This window comes from Hypanus sabinus, chromosome 21 (assembly GCF_030144855.1).
Source record: "Hypanus sabinus isolate sHypSab1 chromosome 21, sHypSab1.hap1, whole genome shotgun sequence".
Classification (NCBI taxonomy): domain Eukaryota; kingdom Metazoa; phylum Chordata; class Chondrichthyes; order Myliobatiformes; family Dasyatidae; genus Hypanus; species Hypanus sabinus.
In genome coordinates this window covers 47,726,919-47,751,943 of record NC_082726.1, presented here as the reverse complement: position 1 = coordinate 47,751,943, position 25,025 = coordinate 47,726,919, and the positions used below count along the sequence as shown (strand labels likewise).

The following is a 25,025-nucleotide window of genomic DNA, read 5'->3' as shown; positions in this document are numbered from 1 at the left end:
TTCCAGGATCAGATTAACTAAAGCAGTTTTGCCAATATTAAAATCATGCCAGGGATAAATAGTCCAATACGCTTGTGAGAAAAGAGTGAGGGGAGTGGAATTAGTTGAAAGGTTCTGCTAAATTAGTGCAATGATAGCTTCAATGCATTTCTCATATGTAATCATTTCAAGATGACACTGAAGTTGGTAGTGGTGTGGATGATATAGAAGGTTGCCGTACAAGTTCCAGATCTAGACTGAGAAACCACAAATGGAGTTCAATCCAGAAAATTGATACATTTTGTGTGGTCAAACTTGATGGCAGAATACCTGGTTAATAATAGATCCTCAAAGTTGCTGCACAGGGTAGTTAAGGAGGAATGCTGTTTGATGTTCTTCATTAATCAGAGGAATTAAATTCAAGAACCTTGTGGTAATATTGTAGCTCTATAAAACTCTGGTTCCACTACACTTGCAGTATTGTGTTCAATTCTAGTTGCCCATTTAGAGAAGAATGTGAAAGCTTTAAAGAGGGTGCAGAGGAGATTTACCAGAATGCTGCCTGGACTAGAGGGCATAGGGCTTTTCTCCTTGAAATGTAGTAAAGGATGAGAGGTGACTTGATAGAGTGAACATCTAGGGACATTTTACATGAGCGGCAATGACTAATGTGAGAAAACACACTTTTAAGATGATTGGAGGAGAGTACTGGGAGATGGTAGAGGTAGGTTAAGATTTTTTTATAAAACAAAGGTGCGTGGAACATGCTGCTCGGGGTGGTGATAGAAGCAGATAAATCAGGACATTCAAAAGACTTAGTCACTAGATTCTGGAATTGCTCCAGAAGACTGTAAAATTGCAAATGTCACTCCTATCTTCAATAAGAGAGAGGCTGAAGAAAGGAAATTATAGGCCAGTTAGTCTGAACTTAGTGGTTGGGAAGATTTTGGAGTTGATTGTTAAAGATATGGTTTTGGGGTACTTGGAGGTACATGACAAAATTGGCCGTAGTGAGCATGGTTTCCCCAAGGGAAAAAAAAACCTGCCTGACAAATCTGTCAGAATTCTTTGAAGAAATAACAAGCAGATTAGACAAAGGAGAATCAGGTTATGTTGTATACTTTAATTTTCAGACTGGGGTCTGTGTTGGGATCGATTTTTTTTGTGGTATATGTTAATGATTTGGATGACGGAATTGATGGCTTTATTGCAAAATTTGCAGATGATATGAAGATAGGTGGAGGTGCAGGTAGTTTTGAGGAAATAAGAGGCTACAGAAGGACAGATTAGGAGAATGGGCAAAGGAGTGGCAGATGGAATACAGTGTCAGTGTATGGTCATGCACTTTGATAGAAGGAATGAAAGGGTTGACTATTTTCTAAATGGAGAGAAGATACAAAAATCAGAGGGGCAAAGGGATTTATGAGTTCTTGTGCAGGATTCCCTAAAGGGTAATTTGCAGGTTGAGTCTCTGGCAAGGAAGGCAAATGCAATGTTGGCATTCATTTCAAGGGGACTAGAATATGAAAGCAAGGATGTAATTTTGAGATTTTATAAAGCATTGCTGAGGCCTCACTTGATGTATTGTGAGCAGTTTTGGGGCCCTTATCTTAGAAAGGATTTGCTGAAACTGGAAAGGGTTCAAAAGGAGGTTCACAAAAATTATTCCATAAGACCATAAAACATAGGAGCAGAATTAGGCCATCTGGATCATGGAGTCTTCTCCATCATTCAATCATGGCTGATCCTTCTATTTTTCTCCTCCTCAACCCCAGTTCCCGGCCTTCTCCCTGTAACCTTTGATGCCATGTCCAATCAAGAGCCTATCAATCTCTGCCCTAAATACACTAACAACCTGGCCTCCACAGCTGCATGTGGCAACAAATTCCACAAATTCACCATACTCTAGCTAAAGAAATTTCTCTGCATCTGTTTGGAAAGGGTGTCCCTTATTCCTGAGAATATCTTGAGAAACTGTGCCCTCTTGTCCTAGACTCTCCCATGATGGGAAACATCGTTTCCATATCTACTCTGTTTTAACAGTCAAAAGGTTTCAAAGAGATTCCCACCCCGCCCCCCCGCCATCCTTCTGTATTCCAGTGAGTACAGAACCATCAAACATTCCTCGTATGATAACCCTTTCATTCCTGGAATCATCCTTGTGAACCTCCTCTGGACAGTCTCTGACGCCAGTACATCTTTTCTAACATGAGGGGCCCAAAACTGTTCACAATACTCCAGTTGAGGCCTCACCAGTGCCTTATAAAGCCTCAGCATCACATCCCTGCTCTTATATTCGGCGTATTTATTTCCACTATCAAGTGCATGACCATGCATTTTCCAACATTATATTTCATTTGCCACTTTCTTGGACATTCTCCTAATCTATCTAAGTCCTTCTGTATCTTGTTTCCTCAACACTATCTGCCCCTCCACCAATCTTCCTATCATCTGCAAACTTGGCAACAAAACCACCCACTCCATCATCTAAATCATGTATATACAGCATAAAAAGCATTCCAACACCGATGCCTGCAGAACACCACTAGTCACTGGCAGCCAACTAGACAATGATCCTTTTATTCCTATTCACTCCTTTTTACCAATCAGCCACTGCTCTAACCATATTAGAAACTTTCTTGCAATACCACAGGCTCTTAACTTGGTAAGCAGCCTCATGTGTGGCAACTTGACAAGGGCCTTCTGAAAGTCCAAATATACAACATCCACTGCATCCCCATTATCTATCCTACTTGTAATCTACTCAAAAAATTCTAACAGGTTCGTCAGGCAGGATTTTCCCTGAAGGAAACCATACTGAATCTGTACTATCTTGTCCTGTGTCACCAAGTACTCTATCACCTCATCCTTAACAATTGATTCCAACATCTTCCCAACCACTGAGGTCAAGCTAACTGGTCTATAATTTCCTATCTGCCGCCTTTGGGTGGGGGAAGACAGGAGACTGATGCTGAGAGATAAAGTGGATCAGCTACAAAGAAATGGCAGAGCAGACTCAATGGACCAAATGGCCTAATTCTGCCTCTATATCTTATGGATGAAAGAAAAATTGAGGGTTATGTGGGAAGGAAGGGTTGGATTGACCTTAGAGTAGGTTAAGGAGTCAGCATAACATTGTGGGCTGAAGGGCCTGTACTGTGTTGTACTGTTCTATGTTCTAAATTATGCTCTGCACAGTCTTCAATTAGACCAATGAATCACAAAACAACCAAACCACATGACAGAATTTACAGAAATGTGATCCAAGATATCACTTGTAACCAAAATGTTCCTGTAAGCAAACCAATTCTGGAACCATGAGCTCTGCTGTTTAATGCCAGTGCAGAAACTTTTAGAAAACTTCACATCAGCTGACTATGAGGCTTTGTGAACATCAAATGATGTATCAGTCTGTATCTCCAACCACATTCCTCTCTGCTGTACATGGTCACAAAAGTCAAATGGGGAAATATGCAAATGTTGAAAAAACAATATTAAACCAAAAGCTGGTTTTCTACTAATATTAATAAAAGTTCAAACTGAAATGTACACTCAGTTGCTCCTTCCTCGTGTCTGAAGTGCTGAGAGTTTCTGTATTGGCAGCTTTTGATTTTCCTTCATTGAATCAGTCAGTTTACAAGATTCAGGTTAAACAGGGTGATGGATAGGCAAAGGGGTTCAGGGAGGGAATGCAGATTTTTGGACCCTGGCAGCCCAAAATACAGCATCACGTGTTGGAGTAACTGAATCTAGGGGATTCTCCTTTACGTTATTAGCCAAGGATACCTTTTGTACCCTTTTATCCATCCGATTTCATTAACTGCAGTCTAGCATCCCTTGTACTCAAGAGACTCACTTAATCTCAGCTGCCTACAACTAACATCTGTCTCTTTTTCCCTCTCCAGTGTTTCAGTATTCGTTGTCAGCCAAGGTTCTCTAATCCTGCTTGGTTTGCCTTTTACTCTAACCAGAAGGTTGGTCCTGAATTTTCCCAGTCTTAATTTAAAAGCCTCGCACTTGTCAGACATCCCTTTAACTTCTAACAGCCTCTTCCATTCCACCTTTCCTATGTCTTCAAAAGCTTTGTCCAAATTGAGCGCTTTAACTTGTGGATTAGCATCACCTCTTTTCATTACTATTTTAAAACTAATAGATCTGTGGTCACTGGTCCTAAAGTACTCCCCACTGACACTTCAGCCACATGCCCAGCCCCCAATTTCCTAAGAGAATATTAAGTGTTGCCCTCTCCCTCTCTTGCAAGTCATCTACATATTCTGTGATGAAACTTTCCTAGACACACACAAATTCTACCCCATCAATCCCTTTGCACTATGGCTGTCCAAGACAATATGAATGTTAGTGAAGCATTCTTAAGCATAGCTACCGCTGCAATGCATGAAGTGTAGGAGCCAATAGTCTAGATCAAGATCTCACTAACAGCAACAACAGAAAGTCTGTTTGCTGAAGGATAAACACTGGTTGGAAATGGCAAGTCTACTTTGATTCTGCAACATAGGCAACTTGCATGCACAATTAATGCATCCTCTGAAAGATGGTATCACTAGAGCAGCACACGCCAAATGCTGGAGGACCTCAGCAGGCCAGACAGCATCTACGGAAAAGAGTACATTCAATGTTTCGGGCTGAGACCCTTTATCAGGACTGAAGAAGTCCTGATGAAGGGTCTTGGTTCAAAACATCAATTGTACTCTTTTTCATAGATGCTGCCTGGCCTACTGAGTTCCACCAGCATTTTGAGTGATGCTTGGATTTCCAGTATCTGCAGATTTTCTCTTGCTTATCACTAGAGAAGCGTCCCCTCTGTGCTAGAGTGTCAACCTAGCTTTATTGTTCAAGTACGTGAATTATAAAAGCTAGACCCAAAAAATCTGTAAAACCAGATTGCTGTTTAAAAAACTCATTTGATTGAATAATACCATTTAGGAAAGGGTATCTGCAGTCCTTACTTGATTTCACTGACAGACTAGATCCACCAAGATTAACTACCTGCCTTCTCCGTTCAGGGAAATTGTGGAATAAGTGCTGGCTTTGCCATCAATGAACAACTTAAACAAAACTGAACCACATCAGACATCATAGTGAGGTCACTGATCACTACCGGTAGTAAACGTCCACTGCTTTTCATTCAACAGATACATCCGACTGACATTGTAACATTTCAATCCAGCCAAAACACATAAGGGTTTTGTATAACCCGGCTTGCAATTACTTGCTCAGCCATATCCTCAAGGTTGTTGGAATGCAAGCATGCTCTGTGACAATACTTACCCAAAGATACAGACTGCAGGAAAAGTAACAAGCCAAACACGCAAGGAAATGGACCCATCTTCATTTCGTATTATCATTGCCCATTACCTGATGGCGAGTTCAGAGAGAAAAAGCAAAGAATTAGTACATGACTGGAAATTTCCAAGGAGGTGCCTAATAGATTAAATATTAACCCAGTGAAGCCAACAACTTGAGGAAAGGGGTTATCAGCAGGGATATGAAACTCAGGTTAAAGTATACTGTCCATTGAAGACAGATGTAGAAACGGAGAAGTGTATCTGGTACATTCAATGCATCCCTTGAAAATCAATCATATTTAAATTCCCATAGGGATCAGTGCATTAGTCCAAAACCCAAAAACTGTGATGCTTGATTTCATGGGGCAGTACTTAGCTTTTGGAATTGGTGTTAAGACAGACTGATATTCCAACTTAAAGTGTTATACCGATATGTGTCATAATTTATTGATCAGGCTACTGCCCAAATCAGAGAAGCATTGGAGAAATAAGTGTGCAGTCTGAATGACTGTCTTAGTTGCTTCTCTTGTAATTACAGGACCCTGTTGGACCTTGTTAATGCGGAATGCTACAAGTCTGATTCATTGGTTTATTGGTGGATGGTGGGGCAACTGCATGACTGCTGTCGTAGTGAAGACCTGGCCTCAAGCCACACTGTCATCTGTTGACAGCTGCCCAGGAGAGCCAGAGGTGTTGGAGTCAGTGCAGCCCACCCTCCAGTGTTCACTCAGCAGAAGGCAAGTCATTTTCTATTCGACTGCAGACTGGGGCAACATTCATAGACTCAGGGACTTAGATCAATTTCTGTGTGACTATATTTTACTGATATCTTATATGTTTGACAACTAATGTGCCTTTTGCTGCGTGTGATTGTTGGTACGTGTTTTGCAACTTGGCTCCAGAGTAACGCCATTTCATTTTGTTGTATTCATGCATGTTTGAATGACAATTAAACATGGATTTGAACTATGTCAATCTTCATGCTAATAGTGCACACTATTCTCTTGGCTTTAATTGCACTATAGAATGAATTAAAATAAATTATACATTCCTTATAGTTTCTAAGCATAAGTACACACTTAAAGCAATCCATGTGGGATATTGATAAGCAAAAGTTGAAATTTATTGAGCCTGGTGATATTGAGTAATATCTCTGTATTCATACAGTTTTTTTTTGAAGGAGAAGTGGCTTAATAAACTTGTTTCATGGATTTAAAACTCAAAGAATGGACTTAAAACAGTATTATAAGGAAATTAAAGGCACAAACGAACATAATCAATTCTGGCACCAAATTTCTTATGCAATTATGAAATGATCAATCTGTTTTGATAACATCTGAAGAAGCAATATTCCCTTTTTCTGGAGGAGCTTGCAGGAACCTTCAGATTAAAAGCTGATACTAAAGACAGCACCTCCAGGAACATGGCATTCCTTCAGTGGTGTTGTTCTGCCCTCGAGAGGCCCCGCTTGTTTTGTATGGACATCACTTCATGTAAGTAAACTGCTTTTTCCGTTTCCTGCATGGGTTAATTTGGATTTTGTTTTGAAGCACATGGTGGAAAGACATTCAGCTCCATGCCCTCTTTATTTGCCCTCGAAACAGCAATATCTGTTGAGCTTTGTTAATAGCAGTAAACATTTAGTATTTATATTTTGAGCTAGAGACAACGGCACGCAGTCGGTACGTCATTTCGAGACGAGTTTATTCAAACTTCGCGGCGCTGGCATTTAATTCCTAGCTCCCACCCTCTCCGGGTGGAAATGACATCAGAGGTGCATTACCAAAGTCTCTCCCCGCACGCTGGCTATTTGTGAGCCTGTTCACCTGTGCAGAAAGTGGGTCGCCAGAGTATTATGTTTATCACCTATCATTCAGTTATCATTTACACAGCATAGCTATGAAGTGTTGCGCATGTGTATTACCTTGGTTAACACTAGCAAATGCAAGTATCTTGCGGATGGGGTGTCCCACTCCCTTAAGAGAAACATGAGCAGCAGCGGCAGTGGTATTTTTACATTCAGGATCTTAAATTCTTGAAAATTCCAAAAACCTTCACAGCAGTTCCACTATCTACAACCCCAAAGAACCAATGGAACTACTGATATCAACCTGGTTGATCATGTCTGAGGAGGGTTTCAAGCTAATGAGCTCATGCTCTCCTCATGGTTATCTGGCCCAGAACTTGCTGATCTCTACCAGGAACATCATTGAGGCCTGTATTTTCAAAGTAAGAAGGTTCCAAGACTCTGCAGTTAAGACTGCTTTCAAGACTAATCTCTGACACGATCCCTCTTTTGCCAAAAACTTGAAGTGATCACTTCAAACTTATTGAAACAAAAGTGATATCCTATGGATGTCCATGTGGTGGGTGGGGGGGGGGGGGGGGAAGTATTCTGGCCTCTGGAGGCAACATTTGTTAATAGAAAACAAAGTGCATACAAAACATCACTTCCTGTACGTAAGCTGTTTTTTATATCAAAATTCAAAGAACATTATCAAAGTGCACGTACTATATACAGTCTTGAGATTCAGCTCCTTACAGGTAACCACCAAACAAAGAAACTCAATAGAAGCCTCAAAATAAAAAGGATGAACATCATACATCCAATAAGCAGGGGGAGAAAACAAATTGTACAAACAATAAAAGTAAGCAATAACATTCAGAACCGAACTTCACAAATATGAGTCCACAGCCAATTCAGCAGCCCATTGGTTGCAAGGTCACATACTCAGCTCAACGCAGAGACGAGTAAACCTCACCAGGCAGTGAGCACCAGCTTGTTCCTCACCTCTGGGCTCGACACCCTGGCTTTTCAATCTAGCCTGGTGTTTAAATTAGCCAAACAGTGAGTCGTTCTTCGCTCTCGGACTCAGGACCTGCAGCCTTGGTATGCTCTCGGGCGCGACATCTCAGTTTAGCCCATACCCAACCTTTCCAACCCGACCTGGCACTTAAGCTAGTCAAACATCAGCTTGTTTCTCGCTCGTGGGCCCCACTGCCTTAACTTTGCATTGCCTCACTTCTGCCCCTTTCGTATCACCACGCCACAATCGTGCTGGACCTTCTAGACTTCAGTTCATACCACAAAAGTGCCAGGTCCTACAGATGGTTCAGAAAGCTGAATTCCCAAAGGGAAGTTACAAGCCATTGACTGTAGCGATCATTTGGGGGGGAAAGTATGATTATTAAAGTAAATTAGTAGTTTTGTTTGCTACCAGCACCATTACTGTGTTTCACCCAGTGCCATCTTAACTGAGTTCATCTGGGTTTTGTTTGAAGCACATGGTAGAAAGACTTGCATCTCCATGCCTCCCCTGTATTTGCCCTTGAAACAGCAATATCTGTTTGTTGATATTGGTAAACATTTAGTATTTTTCTGAAAGTAGTATTATTTTTACTCTATATTATTAAGATATTGATTCTCCATGAATTTACTCATTTATATGGCATAGTCATGGAGTTTAGTATGTGTGTAAAACCTTGGTTACCTTTGACTGCAAGAATAATGAACAGCACATTCAGGTGCACAATGATTCTGTATAAAGTTTATATGCATTTTACTTAACTTTCTGCAGTTTCACAAGTAAGATCTCATTAAAAAGCCTGAAGGAAGCTTCTGTCTCAGGTGATTTTTGAGAAACTGTTAAACTCACTATAAAACTTCATATATTTGCACTACAAGGACAGTAGAGTTTCAGCCAAGTTTGACTTCTTTGGCACATTAGCTTTTCATTACATTCTATTGTATTTTAGTTTTCTCGTGAACACCTGCAAGGAAATGAATTTCAAGACAGTACATGGTAACACATACTTACTGTGATAATAAATTTCCTTTGAACTGGCAGCATGGATATTGCCTTAGATACTGACTTCATTAAAACCTGTGTGGATGGGTGCGTGCCTGTAAAGACTTAGTGTGCATTCCCAAAATCCGTGGATGAACCAGGAGGTACGTCGTCTGCTGAAAGCTAGGTCTGTGGCATTCAAGTCTGGTAACCCAGGCCTGTACCAGAAAACCAGGTATGATTTGCGGAGGGCTATTTCAAGGGGGAAGAGACAATTTCTAAAAAGGTTGGAGGCGACATCAGATGCACGGCAGGATCTGCAAGACATTACTTCCTTTAAAGCGAAACCCAATAGCATGAATGGCAGCGATGCTTCACTACCAGATGAACTCAACACCTTCTATGCCCAGTTTAAAAGGGAAAACACAACTACAGCTGTGAAGATCCCTGCTGCACCTGATGACCCTGTGATCTCCATCTCAAAGGCCAATGTTAGGTTGTCTTTAAAGAGAGTGAGCCCTCGCAAGGCAGAAGGTCCTGATGGAGTACCTGGTAAGGCTTTGAAAACCCATGCCAACCAACTGGCAGGAGTACTCAAAGACATTTTCAACGTCTCTCTGCTATGAAGAATAATGTGGGCTCCCTTAATGACTATCACCCAGTAGCACTCACATCGACAGTGATAAAATGCTTTGAGAGGTTGGCCATGACTAGACTGAACTCCTGCCTCAGCAAGGACCTAGACCCATTGCAATTTGCCTATCACTACAATAGGTCAACGGCAAATGCAATCTCAATAGCTCTCTACACAGCTTTAGACCATCTGGACAACACAAACACCTATGTCAGGATGCTGGTTATTGAATATATATGTCAGCATTTAATACCATCATTCTCGCAATCCTAATTGAGAAGTTGCAGAACCTGGTCCTCTGTACCTCCTTCTGCAATTGGATCCTCAACTTCCTAACTAGAAGACCACAATCTGTGTGGATTGGTGACAACATGTCCTCACTGACAACCAACACTAGTGCACCTCCGGAGTGCGTGCTTAGCCACTGCTCTACTCTCTGTATACCCATGACGGTGTGGCTAGGCATAGCTCAAATACCATCTATAAATTGCTGATGATACAACTATTGTTGGTAGAATCTCAAGTGGTGACGAGAGGGTGTACAGGAGTGAAATATGCCAACTAGTGGAGTGGTGCCACAGCAACAACCTGGCACTCAACGTCAGTAAGTTGAAAGAGCTCATTATAGACTTCAGGAAGGGCAAGACAAAGGAACACATCCTAATCCTCATAGAGGGATCAGAAGTAGAGAGATTGGGCAGTTTCAAGTTCCTGAGTGTCAAGATCTCTGAGGAACTAACCAGGTCCCAATATATCAGTGTAGTTATAAAAAAAAAGGCAAGACAACGGCTATACTTCATTAGGATTTTGAAGAGATTTGGCATGTCAACAAATACGCTCAAAAACTTCTGTAGTTGTACCATGGAGAGCATTTTAACAGGCTGCATCATTGTCTGGTATGGAAGGGCTACTGCACAGAACTGGAAGAAGCTGCAGAGTGTTGTAAATCTGGTCAGCTCCATCTTGGGTACTAGCCTACAAAGTATCCACAACATCTTTAGGGAGCGGTGTTTTAGAAAGGGAGCGTCCATTATTAAGGATCTCCAGCACCCAGGGCATGCCCTTTTCTTACTGTTATCATCAGGTAGGAGATACAGAAGCATGAAGACACACACTCAGCGATTCAGGAACAGCTTCTTCCCCTCTGCCATCCAATTCCTAAATGGACATGGATACTACCTCACTTTTTAAAAAATATACATTATTTCTGGTTTTGTGCATGTTTTTAAAATCTATTCAATATACGCATGTTTTTTAAACCTATTCACTATATGTATACTGTAACTGATTTACTTATTTATTACTATTTTTATTTCTCTTCTCGATTATGTATTGGATTGAACTGCTGCAGCTAAGTTAACAAATGTCACATCACATGCCGGTGATAATAAACCTGATTCTGGTTCTGAGTAGGACAGGAGCCTAACCCTGGACACAAGCGCTGCAACCAAAGGTCCAGATAACATTGTAAAGTTGAGTGTTTTAAGAACAAGTATCCAACACAATGCTTTGGGAAAATCTAATCTATGGACACAAGAACAAAAGAAACCAAAGTGGAAGCAGATTATGTGGCTCTTCAAGTCACCCTGTCATAAATAAAGACCATGGCTCAATTCTTTCCCTGCTAATTCCCCCATAGAGCAAAAATCTCTCACATTGAATAATTCAATGCCCACAGCTGCATGAGATAGACTTATGAATTGTTGGATTCTCCAAGAACAACTCCACATATGTCAAAATTAATAATCATTATTCTGAAATTAATGTCAGCCTGGAGTTCAAGATTTCAGTATCTATCTCATGAGTGGAAACTGTTTTATCATCTTTCACACTGAGCTCCTTCAGAATAGCTTCATTAGGAATACTTCCAATTTCTCTTAAACTCCATTAAGTATAAGCCCAAACTTTCCTCAAAAGACAATCTCTTCACGCGAGAGAACACAAACCTATACACAGACGTCAGTGTCCAGAACATAGCCGTAAACAATTCTTCAACCATAGAAGAATACATTTCCTTTGTTCTCTCCTGTCTTCAACTCCTGACACTGTTCATTTGCAGCATTGCAGACGCATGGAACAATACAAACTCTCAAGCAACAAGAAAAAGGTTTAAACAGAAAACTCATTTGTCAGGAGCAAGCTTTCATTATCTATTTCAATCTGCATTGAACACATTGCAATTCCTATTCAGTGAACTGTTTACTCTTAACCAGAAGAAATGTTTAAAGTCTCAGTAATTAGCTTCACTATTAAAATATGACCTGGTAATATCAGTTATTATTGGTTTATCAATTTCATATTGCTTTATGAAGGAATCCCTGACTATCAACATCCAGATTCTGAGGTTAATGTAATGGCACAATATCATGAACACATCCCTTTCAGTTTTATCACAGGCATTTGAGAGTGTGACCTTGCCATTATCAGTCATCTCATCCATCCTCTGGAGGAAATATGGGAAGAACTCTGCAGAGAGAAATGAAGCCTGAGTACAGTCAGGAAGAAAATCTAGATTTAAACTGTATTGAGAAAGCCAGGTAAGGAGAGTGAAACCTAGATTACACAAAAGAAAAAAAAGTTTAAAGATCAATTTTGAAGGAATAAGACCATCAGATTCCAGACACAGAGGCACAGTAGTATAGTGGTTTAGTACACCATATTATAGCGCCAAGGTTAAATTCCCACTGCTGCTTGTAAGGAGCTTGTATGTTCTCCCCACGCAGATTTCCCTTGGGTGCTCCACTTTCCTCTCACATTCCAAAGAACTACAGGCTATGGTTTGTAAGTTGTGGGCATGCAATGTTGGCACCATTTGTGGGCTGCCCCCCATTCAATCTTTAGACTGTTAGTTGTTGATATAAAATGATGCATTTCACTATATGTTTCAACATCACATGTGACAAGAAAGCTAATCTTCTCTTTAGATTTTTACGATTTTCAGTGTATTAGCACAGATTGGTACTGTGTGTGGACATAATAGATTTAAGAGTCCACTTCTATGTTATGACTTAGTAGCTCTAAATAGTTTGGCAGCAATTACAAATTATCAAACACTTCTTCACTTACACCCAAGTGCACCAGCCAGAATTGCTTTTGCTGTGTTGACCACAATTTCACAGCCTCACATTGATTTCATTACCAAGTCAGTCAGCGAGATGCTATGCAGCACCATGTGAAAAGAGGTAAATCACTTCCACTTTCAATTCTGCATGAGCAGACCTCAAGAGTTGCTGTTTAACTTAACCTCATTTAATGTAGCCCATCACACAAGATGCAAAGTACAAACCAAAGGGTCCACCACTTGATTAATCCCTGACAGTGCACCAATCCACAGAAAAGTTCAACATTTCCTGCTAGTGCACACAAAATGCGGCAAGAACTCAGGAGGTCAGGCAGCATTCTATGGGAAGGAATAATGAGTTGACTGTTCAGGCCATGACCCTTCACCAGACTGGAAATGAAGGAGGAAGAAGCCAGAATAAGTTGGGGGCGAGGGGGGGGGGGAAGGAAAACAAGTTCAAAGGTCAAGCCAGGTGAAGGGGAAAGTAGGTGGGTTGGGGATAAAGTGAGAAGCTGGGAGTCATTCATGGCTGAAAAACTCCAATTCAATTATTCAGAAATTTTGAATATCTGAAAGACATCCTTCAAGAGATGTTTCAATTTGTACACAAATAACAGGGGCTCAGAGATACATGGACGAATGGGACTCTCTTGGCTGGCATGGACAAGTTGGGCTGAAAGGCCTGCTTCCATACTGTGTTACTCCAAGATGAATTCCCATTGATTCAGTATTTGACTCATTCATTAGATCGGAACACAGCTGATGTACAGCCAGGATGAGGGTCTGGAATACTGGCTGCTTTGCAGCTGAAGATAAGCTCATGATGCTTGCATGCCTCAGCTTGTGACGAGCTGAATAACAAATGCCAAAACTCACCAAGTTTCTGCTTCAATGTGGTCCCTTTAAACTCATCAGGTTCACTGTATTATTATACTACTGCATTGTACATGTGACAAGTGTGTAGTGATATTAATAAGAGTAATATCCAGTACTCCAGAAAATCTAATAGCTTGGAACCAAAGCTGAGAGGCCAGATTTTTGGAGATTTGGAGTACCAACACTGGTAACTAACTTAAAGAGGGAAAAGCAGCTACTAAATGATCAAAAGGAAGAGCCAGTGGGTCTTATTGTCACAGAAGTGAGTCAAACAGCAGATGCATTGCATTGACAAGCCTCCAGGACACGTAATGAAGTAACCAGCATATCGGAAGGAAAATTAAATAATTTTCAAAGTATATTAATACTGGCAGTGCTGCGCTTTGCTGGAAAAATTGCTACTAGATGAGATATTAAACAGTGGGTAAGCTCAGAGATTGATTGCTATTAGTCAACAAATCCATTATTGTATTGACCAACTGTCAAGTTAGTAGAAGTTGCTCAAGCTGCACACAGGTCTTTTTCACACAGTAATTCCTTTTGCCCTGTTCAAGGTCCCATTGCTATTTAAAAAATGAACTATGTCACTAATTCTATCAACACTTCTCTCAGTCAACAATAACTGGGCATTGACAACATTGCTACCGGCAGGGTTAATCTGTCAAATTACATATATATTAAATAGCAATGCAACAGAACTCAAATGTGTGTAGTTTTAAGAGGCAAGGAAGTCCATAAATGTGCACCAATAGCACATCCTACCCAAGGAATTATCTTCAGATAAATGTACAAAAATAGGTGCTTTTTGAACAGAGACAAAGGAACCCTGGAATCTCTACTGATGAATATTAATGGTTATATATTAGGTTCCTGGTGAATTGACCAGCTCAGTTACTCAAGTCAGCTATCCCACTGAAGCATGATATAACAGACACATTTACACGCACACCAGTCTGTGCTTGATATGGTTCTTTGTGCACAAGCCAGCTTGAGATAGACGCAAAGTCCAGATGAGATAGTAGAACAATGGAATTAAGTTTGGCCACTCATGCATGAGCCATCAGCACGGCAAGGAAAAGGAATGAACCCCTACTCTTGGCTGGTCCTTCACGATTACTGAGCCAGGAGAACAACAATGGGGAGTTCATGAGACTACACGGGAAACCACCATCAGTTTGTCAGGTATTTCAGTAAATAGAGAAGCCCAGTAATAATACATAGGCAACTTGGGGCATGGGATGCAGGTTATTTGTAAGATCTCCAATTTACTGTGTTTATCAAAATAGCCTGCAGCAAAGTCACGTTCATGACTAAGAAAGTTTTCATTAAGATGGAAGAAAGTCATCAGTCCTTAGAAAAGATTAGTCTATAGTTATAATGCAAATTTATTTTGATTATGAGACTCATCTCACCCAACTCCTTACCCAGTATCCAAACTTCCTACCAAGTCATCCTTCTCAAACCAATCTTGACTTTTCACTGTAGTCACTCCCTTAAGCTTGACATTCTTACAACCCTCTGGGTAAAGATATCCGTACACTCGCCCCAAACTGGTTTGAAAGATCACATAGAATTTAGAGCAAAATCAGTTGAATTCTTTTCCCTTTTTCCCTCCTCCAACAAACTATTGAGCCAGCCACTTCCTATGGAATCATAATTTTGTCCAGTTTTAGTTTGGAACACAGGCAGAGCAATTACTGTCGAAGCCACAGTCTGGCTGTTATATCCATAATGATGCTCAGTATGTATGCAGTGTGTCAGGGAGATACAACTGATCTATTTTCCCTCTAATTTTATTTTACTTTAGAGATACAACATAGAACAAGCCCTTCCAGCCCACCGAGCTGTGCTGGCCAGCAACCCACCAAATTAACCCCCAGCCTAATCATAGGACAATTTACAATGGCTAATTAACCTACGAACTGGTGTGTTCTTGAACTTTGGAAGGATATCAGAGAAAGCCCACCTACACACTGGAGAACATACCAACATTCTTAGAGGATGCTAGAATTGAATTCCAATGCCCCAAGATGTAATAACATCACACTAACCACTACCGTGATGCCCACTGTTACATTCAAAACCAACAGCAGATGCAAAATCTAAGCATTCAATGCTGCTGAGACACAGCTGTCTTCATCTCCTGGGATATCAACAGATTCTCGATTGTTTTTGATGCCCTCTTTCCACTCCTTTCACTTAGTAGCTTTTGACAAATTTAAGATTCAAGTGTTACTTTCCACAATTCAGCCTAATCCAACAGTGTAGTCTAGATCGGGTCAATAATGTGCTCTGTTGATACTTCTTATTATTTACTCTTATCCTCCTAGGGAGCCTTTGGTTCAGTTACAGAAACAGCTTTCTCTCTACAACTCAAGTAGTTGATCTCCTTTCAGTTCAGAGGCTCAAGACATGTTGCACGAGAACTGTCTGCAACTGTATTCAGAGTATCGCAAGTCAAAGCCAGTGCAGTGCAATTGCAGTGCAATTCAGCATTCAATACCATAATTCCCTTCAGGCTTGACATGAAGCTGAGAGACTTTGGCCTTCACCCTGCCTTGTGCAGCTGGATCCTGAACTTCCTGTCAGATCACCAGCAGGTGGTAAGAGTGGGCTCACTAACCTCTGCCGCTCTGACCCTCAACACAGGTGCCCCTCAGGGCTGTGGCCTAAGCCCCCTCCTTTATTCTCTGTACACCCATGACTGTGTTGCCACCCACAACTCCAACCTGCTAATTAAAATTTGCTGAAACTGATTGTCCTTATCTCAAATAATAAAGAGGCAGCCGACAGAGAAGAAGTAATCACCCTGACACAGTGATGTCAAGAAAACAACCTCTCCCTCAATGTCACAATACCAAAGGAGCTGGATGTGCATGACAGGAGGAATGGAGACAGGCTAACCCCTACTGACATCTATGGATCCGGGGTTGAGGGGGTGAACAGTTTTAAGTTGCTCGGCATACATATCACTGAGGATCTCACGTGGTACATACCGGCTGTGCGGTGGAAAAAAAAGCATAACAATGCCTCTTTCATCTCAGACGGTGGAAGAAGTTTGGTATGGGTCCCCAGATCCTAAGGAGTTTCTACAGGGACACAACTGAAAACATCCTGACTGGCTGCATTACTGTCTGGCATGGAAACTGTACTTCCCTCAATTGCAGGACTCTGCAGAGAGTGGCGAGGACAGGCCAGCACATCCGTAGATGTGAACTTCCCATTATTCAGGACGTTTACAAAGACAGGTGTGTAAAAAGAGCTTGAAGGATCATTGGGAACCTGAGTCACCCCAACCACGAATTGTTCCAGCAGCTGCCATCTGGGAAACAGTACCATAGCATTAAAGCCAGGATCAACAGGCTCCAGGACATCCACCAGGCCATCAGACTGATTAATTCACGCTGATACAATTGTATTTCTATGCTACACTGACTGTCCTGTTGTACATACTATTTATTACAAATTACTATACATTGCACATTCAGACAGAGATGTAATGTAAAGATTTTTACTAATCTATGTGAAGGATGTAAGTAATGGAATCAATTCCTCTAAACACAGACCTCTGTTCAGGAAAACCTGACAACCACAACAAGCTATATTCAAGACTCAAGTTTATTTGTCATGCGTAACATCAAAACGTACAGTGAAATGTGTCGTTTTGCGTTAACCGACACATCCATGTGTGGTGGGAGCAGTCTGCAAGTGTTGTCACACATTATCACCATTCAATGCAAGGTTGTGGGAAGGTGGGAGGAGGGAAGAATCTAGCAAAGGGAAGGAGCCAGGGAGAGTGAAATCTGTGGATAGCATGATAGAGAAAGAGGGAAAGAGAAATAGGTATTATTTAAATATTTTAAATCAGATTGGTTCATACGAACAAACATTTCTCCTAAAACACCCAATTACTTCAAACACAGGTGAGGTAATGCAATAATATTTGAACATATTGCAGTCCAGAAATTCAATACCAATTTCAATTCAATTCATTTCAATACCAATCATTTTAGGCATGAGGTCAGACATTTAACCATGTCAGATTATCACTAATACAGCCAGAGAGAGGGATATCTTAGCAAAACTGTCCTGATGTGTCTCTGACCATCAATTTCCAAAGAACAGAGGATGCACAATACAGCCGGTAAGCCACTGAACTAGTATTCAAAGACGTCAACTACAGATACAGATCAATAATGGCAACAATGACATCACCAGATTGTGAAAGGTTATTTATTAATGAACCGTAGAAATCATCCTATCCCGAAACACCAAGGTTTAGTATGGGAATTGCTCTGCCCATCATGGCAAGGAATGGCAGAGTTGCAGATACCACTCAGCACATCAGAGAAAACAGCCTCCTCTCCATGACCTCTCTGTACATCTCACTGCCTCAGGAAAGCAGTCAACTTAATCAAAGACTCCTTTCACACCAGTTCTCTTGTCTCTTTCCACCCCCTCCCCCACCTTCAATCAGGCAGAAGATACAAAAGCCTGAAAACATCTACCAGCACACTCAAGGACAGCTTCTACCCAACTGTTATAAATCCAGTGCTTCATCCCCTGGTATGATACGATGGATTCAACTTCACCGTGACTTTACACTTTATTGTATGCTTGCACTACACTTTCTCTGTAACTGTAGCATTTTATTCTGCAGTGTTTTTGTTTTACCCTATAGTACCACCACCTCATAGTACAGTGATGTAATTAAATTATCTGTATACGTGGCTTGAAAAACCAAGTTTCTCCCCACTATAAATGACACCAATAAACCAATTTAGTTTACAAAAACACAGTTCACAAATCCTCTGCAAGGAAGGAAGTTCGTCCATCCATTTCAGATCTAGTAAACAACTCCAGGCAAGCACAGTTGAAACTTAGTTGAAGTAAATTTGGGAATAATTAATAAAAGCCATTCCTATGACCAGTGGATAAATAGAGGGGTCCTTCACTCTTTTGCAAAATGTGAAGAAAACATTACAATACAAGGGACAGGAATGAATCAGTAAATTTTGGAAAAATAAATGGTTAAAAATGTCTCTTTCTTTGATTGGGGCATCCCAACACCACTGTACACAGCCTCTGTTGGAATTCCGTAGACCTCAACCCTGAGAGAGAAAAGAACATCAAAGATGAACTACACCTGGGAACAACATGAAATACTGGCCCAGGACAGGACACTCTGGTGAGCTGCTGTTGGCATCCTATGCCTCAGCAGGGGTAATGAGCTTAAGACTGACCCTGCTTGTTTATATGCAACCTGCGCAGCCCATGTGACCAAGTAATCTTTTGCTTCACTCATCTTTGGAATGTGGGAGGAAAGGCAAAACCTGGAGGAAACCCACGTGGTCACAGAGAGAACACAGAAACTCCTTACAGACAGCGATCGATTTGAACCTGGGTCACTTGTTTACTGTTCACATCCACTGCGTTGTTTGGCATGTTGTGAATTTTTTTTAATTCACTCAGTGGCTTTAAAATGTTCCCAAGTGCTTCATAGATGTGTTAAGAAACAAAATTTAGTATAAAATCTCATAAGGGGATGTTTTGGCAAGTGAACAAGCCAGGACCAAGTTAAAACAAAAAATATGCAGCAAATCCTAGACCACCTCACAGTCATTGCAAAATTGCTACTATTTCCAAAAGTATACACAGCAGTCTCCCACAAACGTGATGGGATAATGAGCTTTCAGAAATTTTAAGCAAATTTCCTGAGCTTCAAATGATGCCACAGCTGCTAATGGTGAAGCAATTAAATTCAGAGCTGCTCAAGAGGCCAATAGAGGGAAGTACTGCAATCTTAAAGTTAGGGGTTAAATAAATTAAATGGGTATCAGAAAGGCCACTCATGGTCTGGTCAGAGTTGCCTGAAAAACTACCTTGTTGGATTTTTCAGCAACTTAACCTAATCAGTTATGTAATTGTCCTTCTCCTAAGCATGCTAGAGATTTCTCTCACTATCCCCAGCTTTCCACTGTGGGTGCATAGTGACCAATGATAGCTCTAATATCTAACATCAATTTGCTATGTTGCTCCCAAGGCTTTATTATTCTTCTGAAAAACTTCCACACTTGGCACCATAGAACAGTAGTATTATGAGGTGTCATTGCCTAACCAAACATAATCACATCACAGAATCATGGCTCTAATCTACCTTATTAAGCAATGGGAGCAAGTCACCCACCACATTTACAGGGGTGGTGGCGTTTGAAACAATTCTTAGAAAAGCACAGTATAATTTTGGGGGCAAAATTATTTGCATTTATTTAACTGATAGCATTTCATAGGCAATGTATGCTTTCAAGTGTTGCTACTCTTATGACATGCGCAACCAGTTGCACAGCAAGTTCTCACATGGTGAAAATGTGCATTTAGTAACACAAGAAAGTGCTTTCATTTGCATTTCACTAGCTCCTTTCACAACTCTTTCAAGTAAACGTGCTGATAAACCAAAGTTGTTACAACCCAAAGCAAGCAGCACTGCAGTTAATGTGCACACAGCAACCTCCCACAAAAAGCAATCTGATCAGAACCTGATCAGTAACATGACAGCAACCACACAAAGTGCTGTGAGTGAAAAATGCCAGGGATGACTCCATTGCAGTTCTTCAGAAATCATCCCTGGAGATCTTTTCATCAACTTGAGAAAGTGGGAGACTTCAGCTAAACATCAAGCAAAATTGCACATTTCATGATGCACTAGTTCTGTACAATCAGTTTCAGGAGATGAGCTGAACAGAAAACACATTCTGACTCAGATAAAAAAGTCATCCATCCAGCCACAGCTGACATTCCCAAGAGATGCACCTTGGCCAGAACAGGATTCACTGGCAGTAGAATCTTTCAAAGTTCAAAGTAAATTTGTTATTAAAGTATGCATATGTCATCATCTACTACCTTGAGATTAATTGTATTACAGGCATTCACAGTAGAAGAGAACAGAAAAATGCATTTGAATCAAATACTGGCAAATAACTAGTGTGGGGATAACTGTGCAAATAAATAAATAAATAATACCAAGAACATGAGTTGTAGAATCCTTGGAAGTGAGTCCATTGGTTGTGGAATCAGTTCACAGTTGAGATGAGTGAAATTATGCACACTGGCGCAGGAGCCTGATGGTTGAAGGTTAATAACTGTTCTTGACCTGGTGGTGTGGGACCTAATGCTCCTGTACATCCTTCCCAAAGGCAGCAGTGAGAAAGTTCCACTTAATGAACAAAACTTAATTTACTGAAGCTTTAAAACCTGCTCTCGGAAAATGCAGTTGCGATACACTTCTCGTGAAATCATTTTTCCACAGAGAGCATTCTAACTATTTGCATCAGCATCTAGTATTGAGTGCCAATGGACAGGATAAAAATAAAGCTACAGAGGGCTGTAAACTCAGCCAGTGCCAACACAACACTTGCCTCCCCAAAATTGAGGCAACATTCAAAATATGATACCTCAAAAGTCAGCGTACATCATTAAGAACCCCCACCACCAAGGGCACGAACCCTCTCACTGCACCATCAGGGAGGTGATACAGGAGCCTGAGGATCCACACTCAAGATCTTAGGAACAGCTTGTTTCCCCTCTGCTATCAGATTTCTGAATTCTACCTCACTGTTTGGTCTCTTTTTGCACTACTTTTTAAAAATTTCTTATTGTAGCATAGAAGTTTTTACATATTACAGTGTACTGTTGCTGCAAAACAAATTTCACAACATATATCAGTAATATTAAACCTGATTCTGCATTTAATTATTCACAAATTCAGTTTGTGAATATAACCCTTTTCTTCACTGATACAAGAAATGTAGCCGTTTCTCTGATGCTATTGCCCTAATTACTGTACAGAGGGAGATGATGTGGGGGGGGGGAGAAGAGGAATGGTGGGAAGAATGTGTAGGTGGGGTAGACTTAAGGGAGGGAGGGTTGAGGAATAAGATACATGACTGAGGTATGTGCACATAGAGATAAGGTCATTGTAGATTGAAGACACATGCGTGCAATAGAATCCAGTCTCCAATATCTCAGCCTTCCTTGCCACTAGACCCAGATCTCACTCCATTTAGATGGTGTGGCTTGCAGTGGCAAGACCTTATCTTAAGAATTCATGCACAGCACCTTTCAATTTCAGAAATGAACTGAATGCATGTCATCATTGGTCCCAACCTAAAACCACAATAATTTCTCTCTTACTAGTTCTGGTAAAATTCCAAATATAAAAGTTGCCTGCAAATTGAAAATCTCCTTAGATATCATTATGATCAGCTAACCACTTGTCTTCTCCTGACTGATGGGGGGAGCTTCAAAAAGTAAGCAGGAATGAAATGGGCCAAATGGCCTTCCTATGCTGCATCATCCTATGACCACTCTGCATTAAATTTAAATTGCAAAGTCCAATTTGCTCCTCAAATTGTTTTAGAGAACTGTGTACAAATATCATTAAACCCTGTGTGCAGTGCCAGAAAACAGACCTAAAATTGTGATTAACTGTTCACTTATATGCCCAAAAATAGTTTTTAAAAAATCTAACATTACCAAGTAAATACTTCTAACCCAGTGCAGGTGATCTTTAACAGGTTACTTTAAATGTTGGTGTTATTAAGGTTAACAAGTCTTTACAGGTCTATAGCAACTTACACCCAAAACAGCCCAGTTGCAAGTTGACAAGTTTCAAGATTATTTGTCATGCTTACACTGAAACAAAGTGAAATGTGTCGTTTGCGTTAACATCAAGCTTCACAAGTAAAATGGTTATGATAGAAGATGGAAGAGAAAATTTCTAATTATGTGAAAAAACAAACTCATGCAGCATATTTCAGGATCTCATAACATTAAGCCCATAAAGGGGCACTTATTAAATATTTAAAATAAGAAATGTTTTCCTTTTACTACCTAGATGTACATGTGTGGCATGTTCTGCCTGGATGGCACATAAAGTTTTACCACTGTACCTCAGGGTAGCCGACAACAATAAACCATAAAACCATTTCTCCAGTCAGTCCTGCACTGTAAAAACGACGCTGACGCTTCAGTGCAGGACTGAGGGGACAGAGCTGTCTTGTGGATGAGAGCGCATACAACACCACAGTGAACACGAGCTGCCCTCTGCTCGATCAAAAATCGTATGTTTATTTTCAGTAGTAGGGTTATTCCAAGTGTCCGGACAATTATCTGGCTAACATTACATCCCTGTCTGCGGTTCCCATTTCATGACAGCGGCTGGAGCTGGAAGGAATTTTGTTGACCCCGTAGAATTTCGAGGCGTCCTCGAGTTGTGGAGAAAAAGCGGTATAAAGCAAGCTCAACTACGTGGACTGGGACTTTAACTCAGAGCCAGGAGAGTGGCCGTTGTGCTAAAGTACCCACGCACAGAGCGTAAAGGTTCAATTCAGTTCGGACGGCAGCCCTGCCAGGCGCAATTGATAAAAGAACCTCATTACCTATAACAACCCGAGCAGCGTCCGATCAATGAATAACTCGATTAGTATTAGACAGCAAGTTATTGTGAGTTTTCCTGTATCCCTGCTTAATAAGCTCAGGACTCATTTCCCACTCAATTCTCGCAAACCCAGGCAACAGCTGGGATCATTTTTGTTCAGTCGTATATCTGATCATTTCTGCAGCTATTCAGCATCGAACACCTCCACACACTCCCACTGCAATGGGGGAGACCGTGTAGAAAAATTAGTTCGACAAGTTAAGACGTATCCGGAGGGTTTTATATCCTGTTCAAACAAGTCGACAGAAAATAACTCCACCAAATAGCTTCAGTTCCCTATCATCACTGCAATTCTACGACACATTACTAGGCTGTAGGATTACAAATATCCGTGCACATCTGCACATGAATTCTGCATGACATTTTCCCTTTGCAATATACCTCGATACAGTATTTATAATTACAATGCCATGTCTCTGCTCCTCGAAGACACAGGGTAAAAACGGTATTAGTCTTGTTAGGTTCGTCGAGTCGGAAGCTTCGCGAACCGGTGCAAGTTCTCTGGCAATTACCTACGCGCATCATATGTTTGAAGTAACAGTCCAAGTGTTTGTAATACATTAGTTTTAACAGTGTTTGCTTATGAGCTTCCTGCTGATTTTCAGCGGGTATTTTTTTTAACAAAAAGTAGTGAATATCATTATTCGTCCCCCTATTGCAATTGTTCACCTGCAGCAGCTAAACCACTGTTCAGGAAGTTACTTACGATGGAAAATACGACAAGGTGCGTGCAATGGCGTGTAGTAGCATCTTGCAATGACTCCGTGACGCTCCGGCACGAGGAGTTCCAGTGAGACCCCCGGCGGTCCCGGTTAACCCTTCTCGCCACTTGGGCAAAATAGACCGCAAGCGCCGCCCGTTGCCGCGGAGAGAAGATAACTGACCTTCGGTTGGCAGGTATTCACCGGCGGAGAGGAAATGTGCCAACTATTCCCCCCCTTTCGGTTCGTTGCAGGGTTGTGCGTAATTAATGATGGTGACTTTTCCACATTTTCAAGTAGGGCAGTTTATCAATATTATAGGATCCCTTATAAATACAGTACCCTCGGAAAAGATATATTTTTCAGCTTTTCGGTACAGCATCTTGGAAAATACAATACAGAGGTCCTTTCTGCTCAAACAAGCCACATGGAGGCCTTTCGGCCCTTCGTGATCACACCAACAAAAAAAGTCTACTTCTTATCAGTCATGCTCAACTCAAGGTACTCAATTTAATATGGGATGTTCGTAAACTCGTCCCCTGTCCCCGCGTAAACACACTGAGTAAGATCATCAATGTTCACAGAAGTAGTCATTTATTTCTGTGAATGGGGAAATTAAATAATGTAAAATAATGAATGGTGATAAACGAAATAATAAAGTGATTGTGGGGAAAATTAATTTTAGAACAGGATACAAAGTAACAAGAGGTAGCTCTGGGTACAACGAAATTACCTCATACGCATGGGAAACAGATATGTCTGTAACGGATACGTTTCGCACCCGTGGTATCTATCGGTCCCTCCTGTCATCTGCTGAGTCCCACTTACCGGTCTAGTGTTGACATGGACACCATCCACGACCCGGTCCACCTGTTGCCCCACACCTCCACCGCCCTTGCCAAGAGCTTGGTGAGGACCCGCTGTTCAGAGCATCTGCCCAAGCCCGATGCAAACTACTGTAGAGAGCTTCAGTCACCTCGGATAGGAATGTGGAAAGCGAGAACCAGGAGCACGACTAGCAGCTCAACCCGCTACCTGCTAGCAACCAGCACCTGTCAATCAACGCCCCTGGGAGGGCGCCTTCTGTCAATCAGACCGCAGCCCGGAGAGATCGGCAGGTTCTATTAGTCGTGGCCGCGTCAATCAATCACCGACGGGCGAAGATGCCGCTGATTCGCGAGTGG

At 41.2% G+C, this 25,025-nt stretch overlaps 1 protein-coding gene across 1 annotated transcript in view; it reads right to left on the bottom strand.

Annotated features, from left to right (window-relative positions):
* The window catches only part of cdh23 (cadherin-related 23), a 1,109,092-nt gene that overhangs the window by 1,066,146 nt on the left and 17,921 nt on the right, over positions 1 to 25,025 (bottom strand). Inside the window, exon 3 of the mRNA XM_059946450.1 lies at positions 5,269 to 5,355. Within this exon, the coding sequence (XP_059802433.1) occupies positions 5,269 to 5,332 (64 nt within the window). The 5' untranslated portion in view covers positions 5,333 to 5,355. The remainder of the gene's footprint in view (positions 1 to 5,268; positions 5,356 to 25,025) is intronic.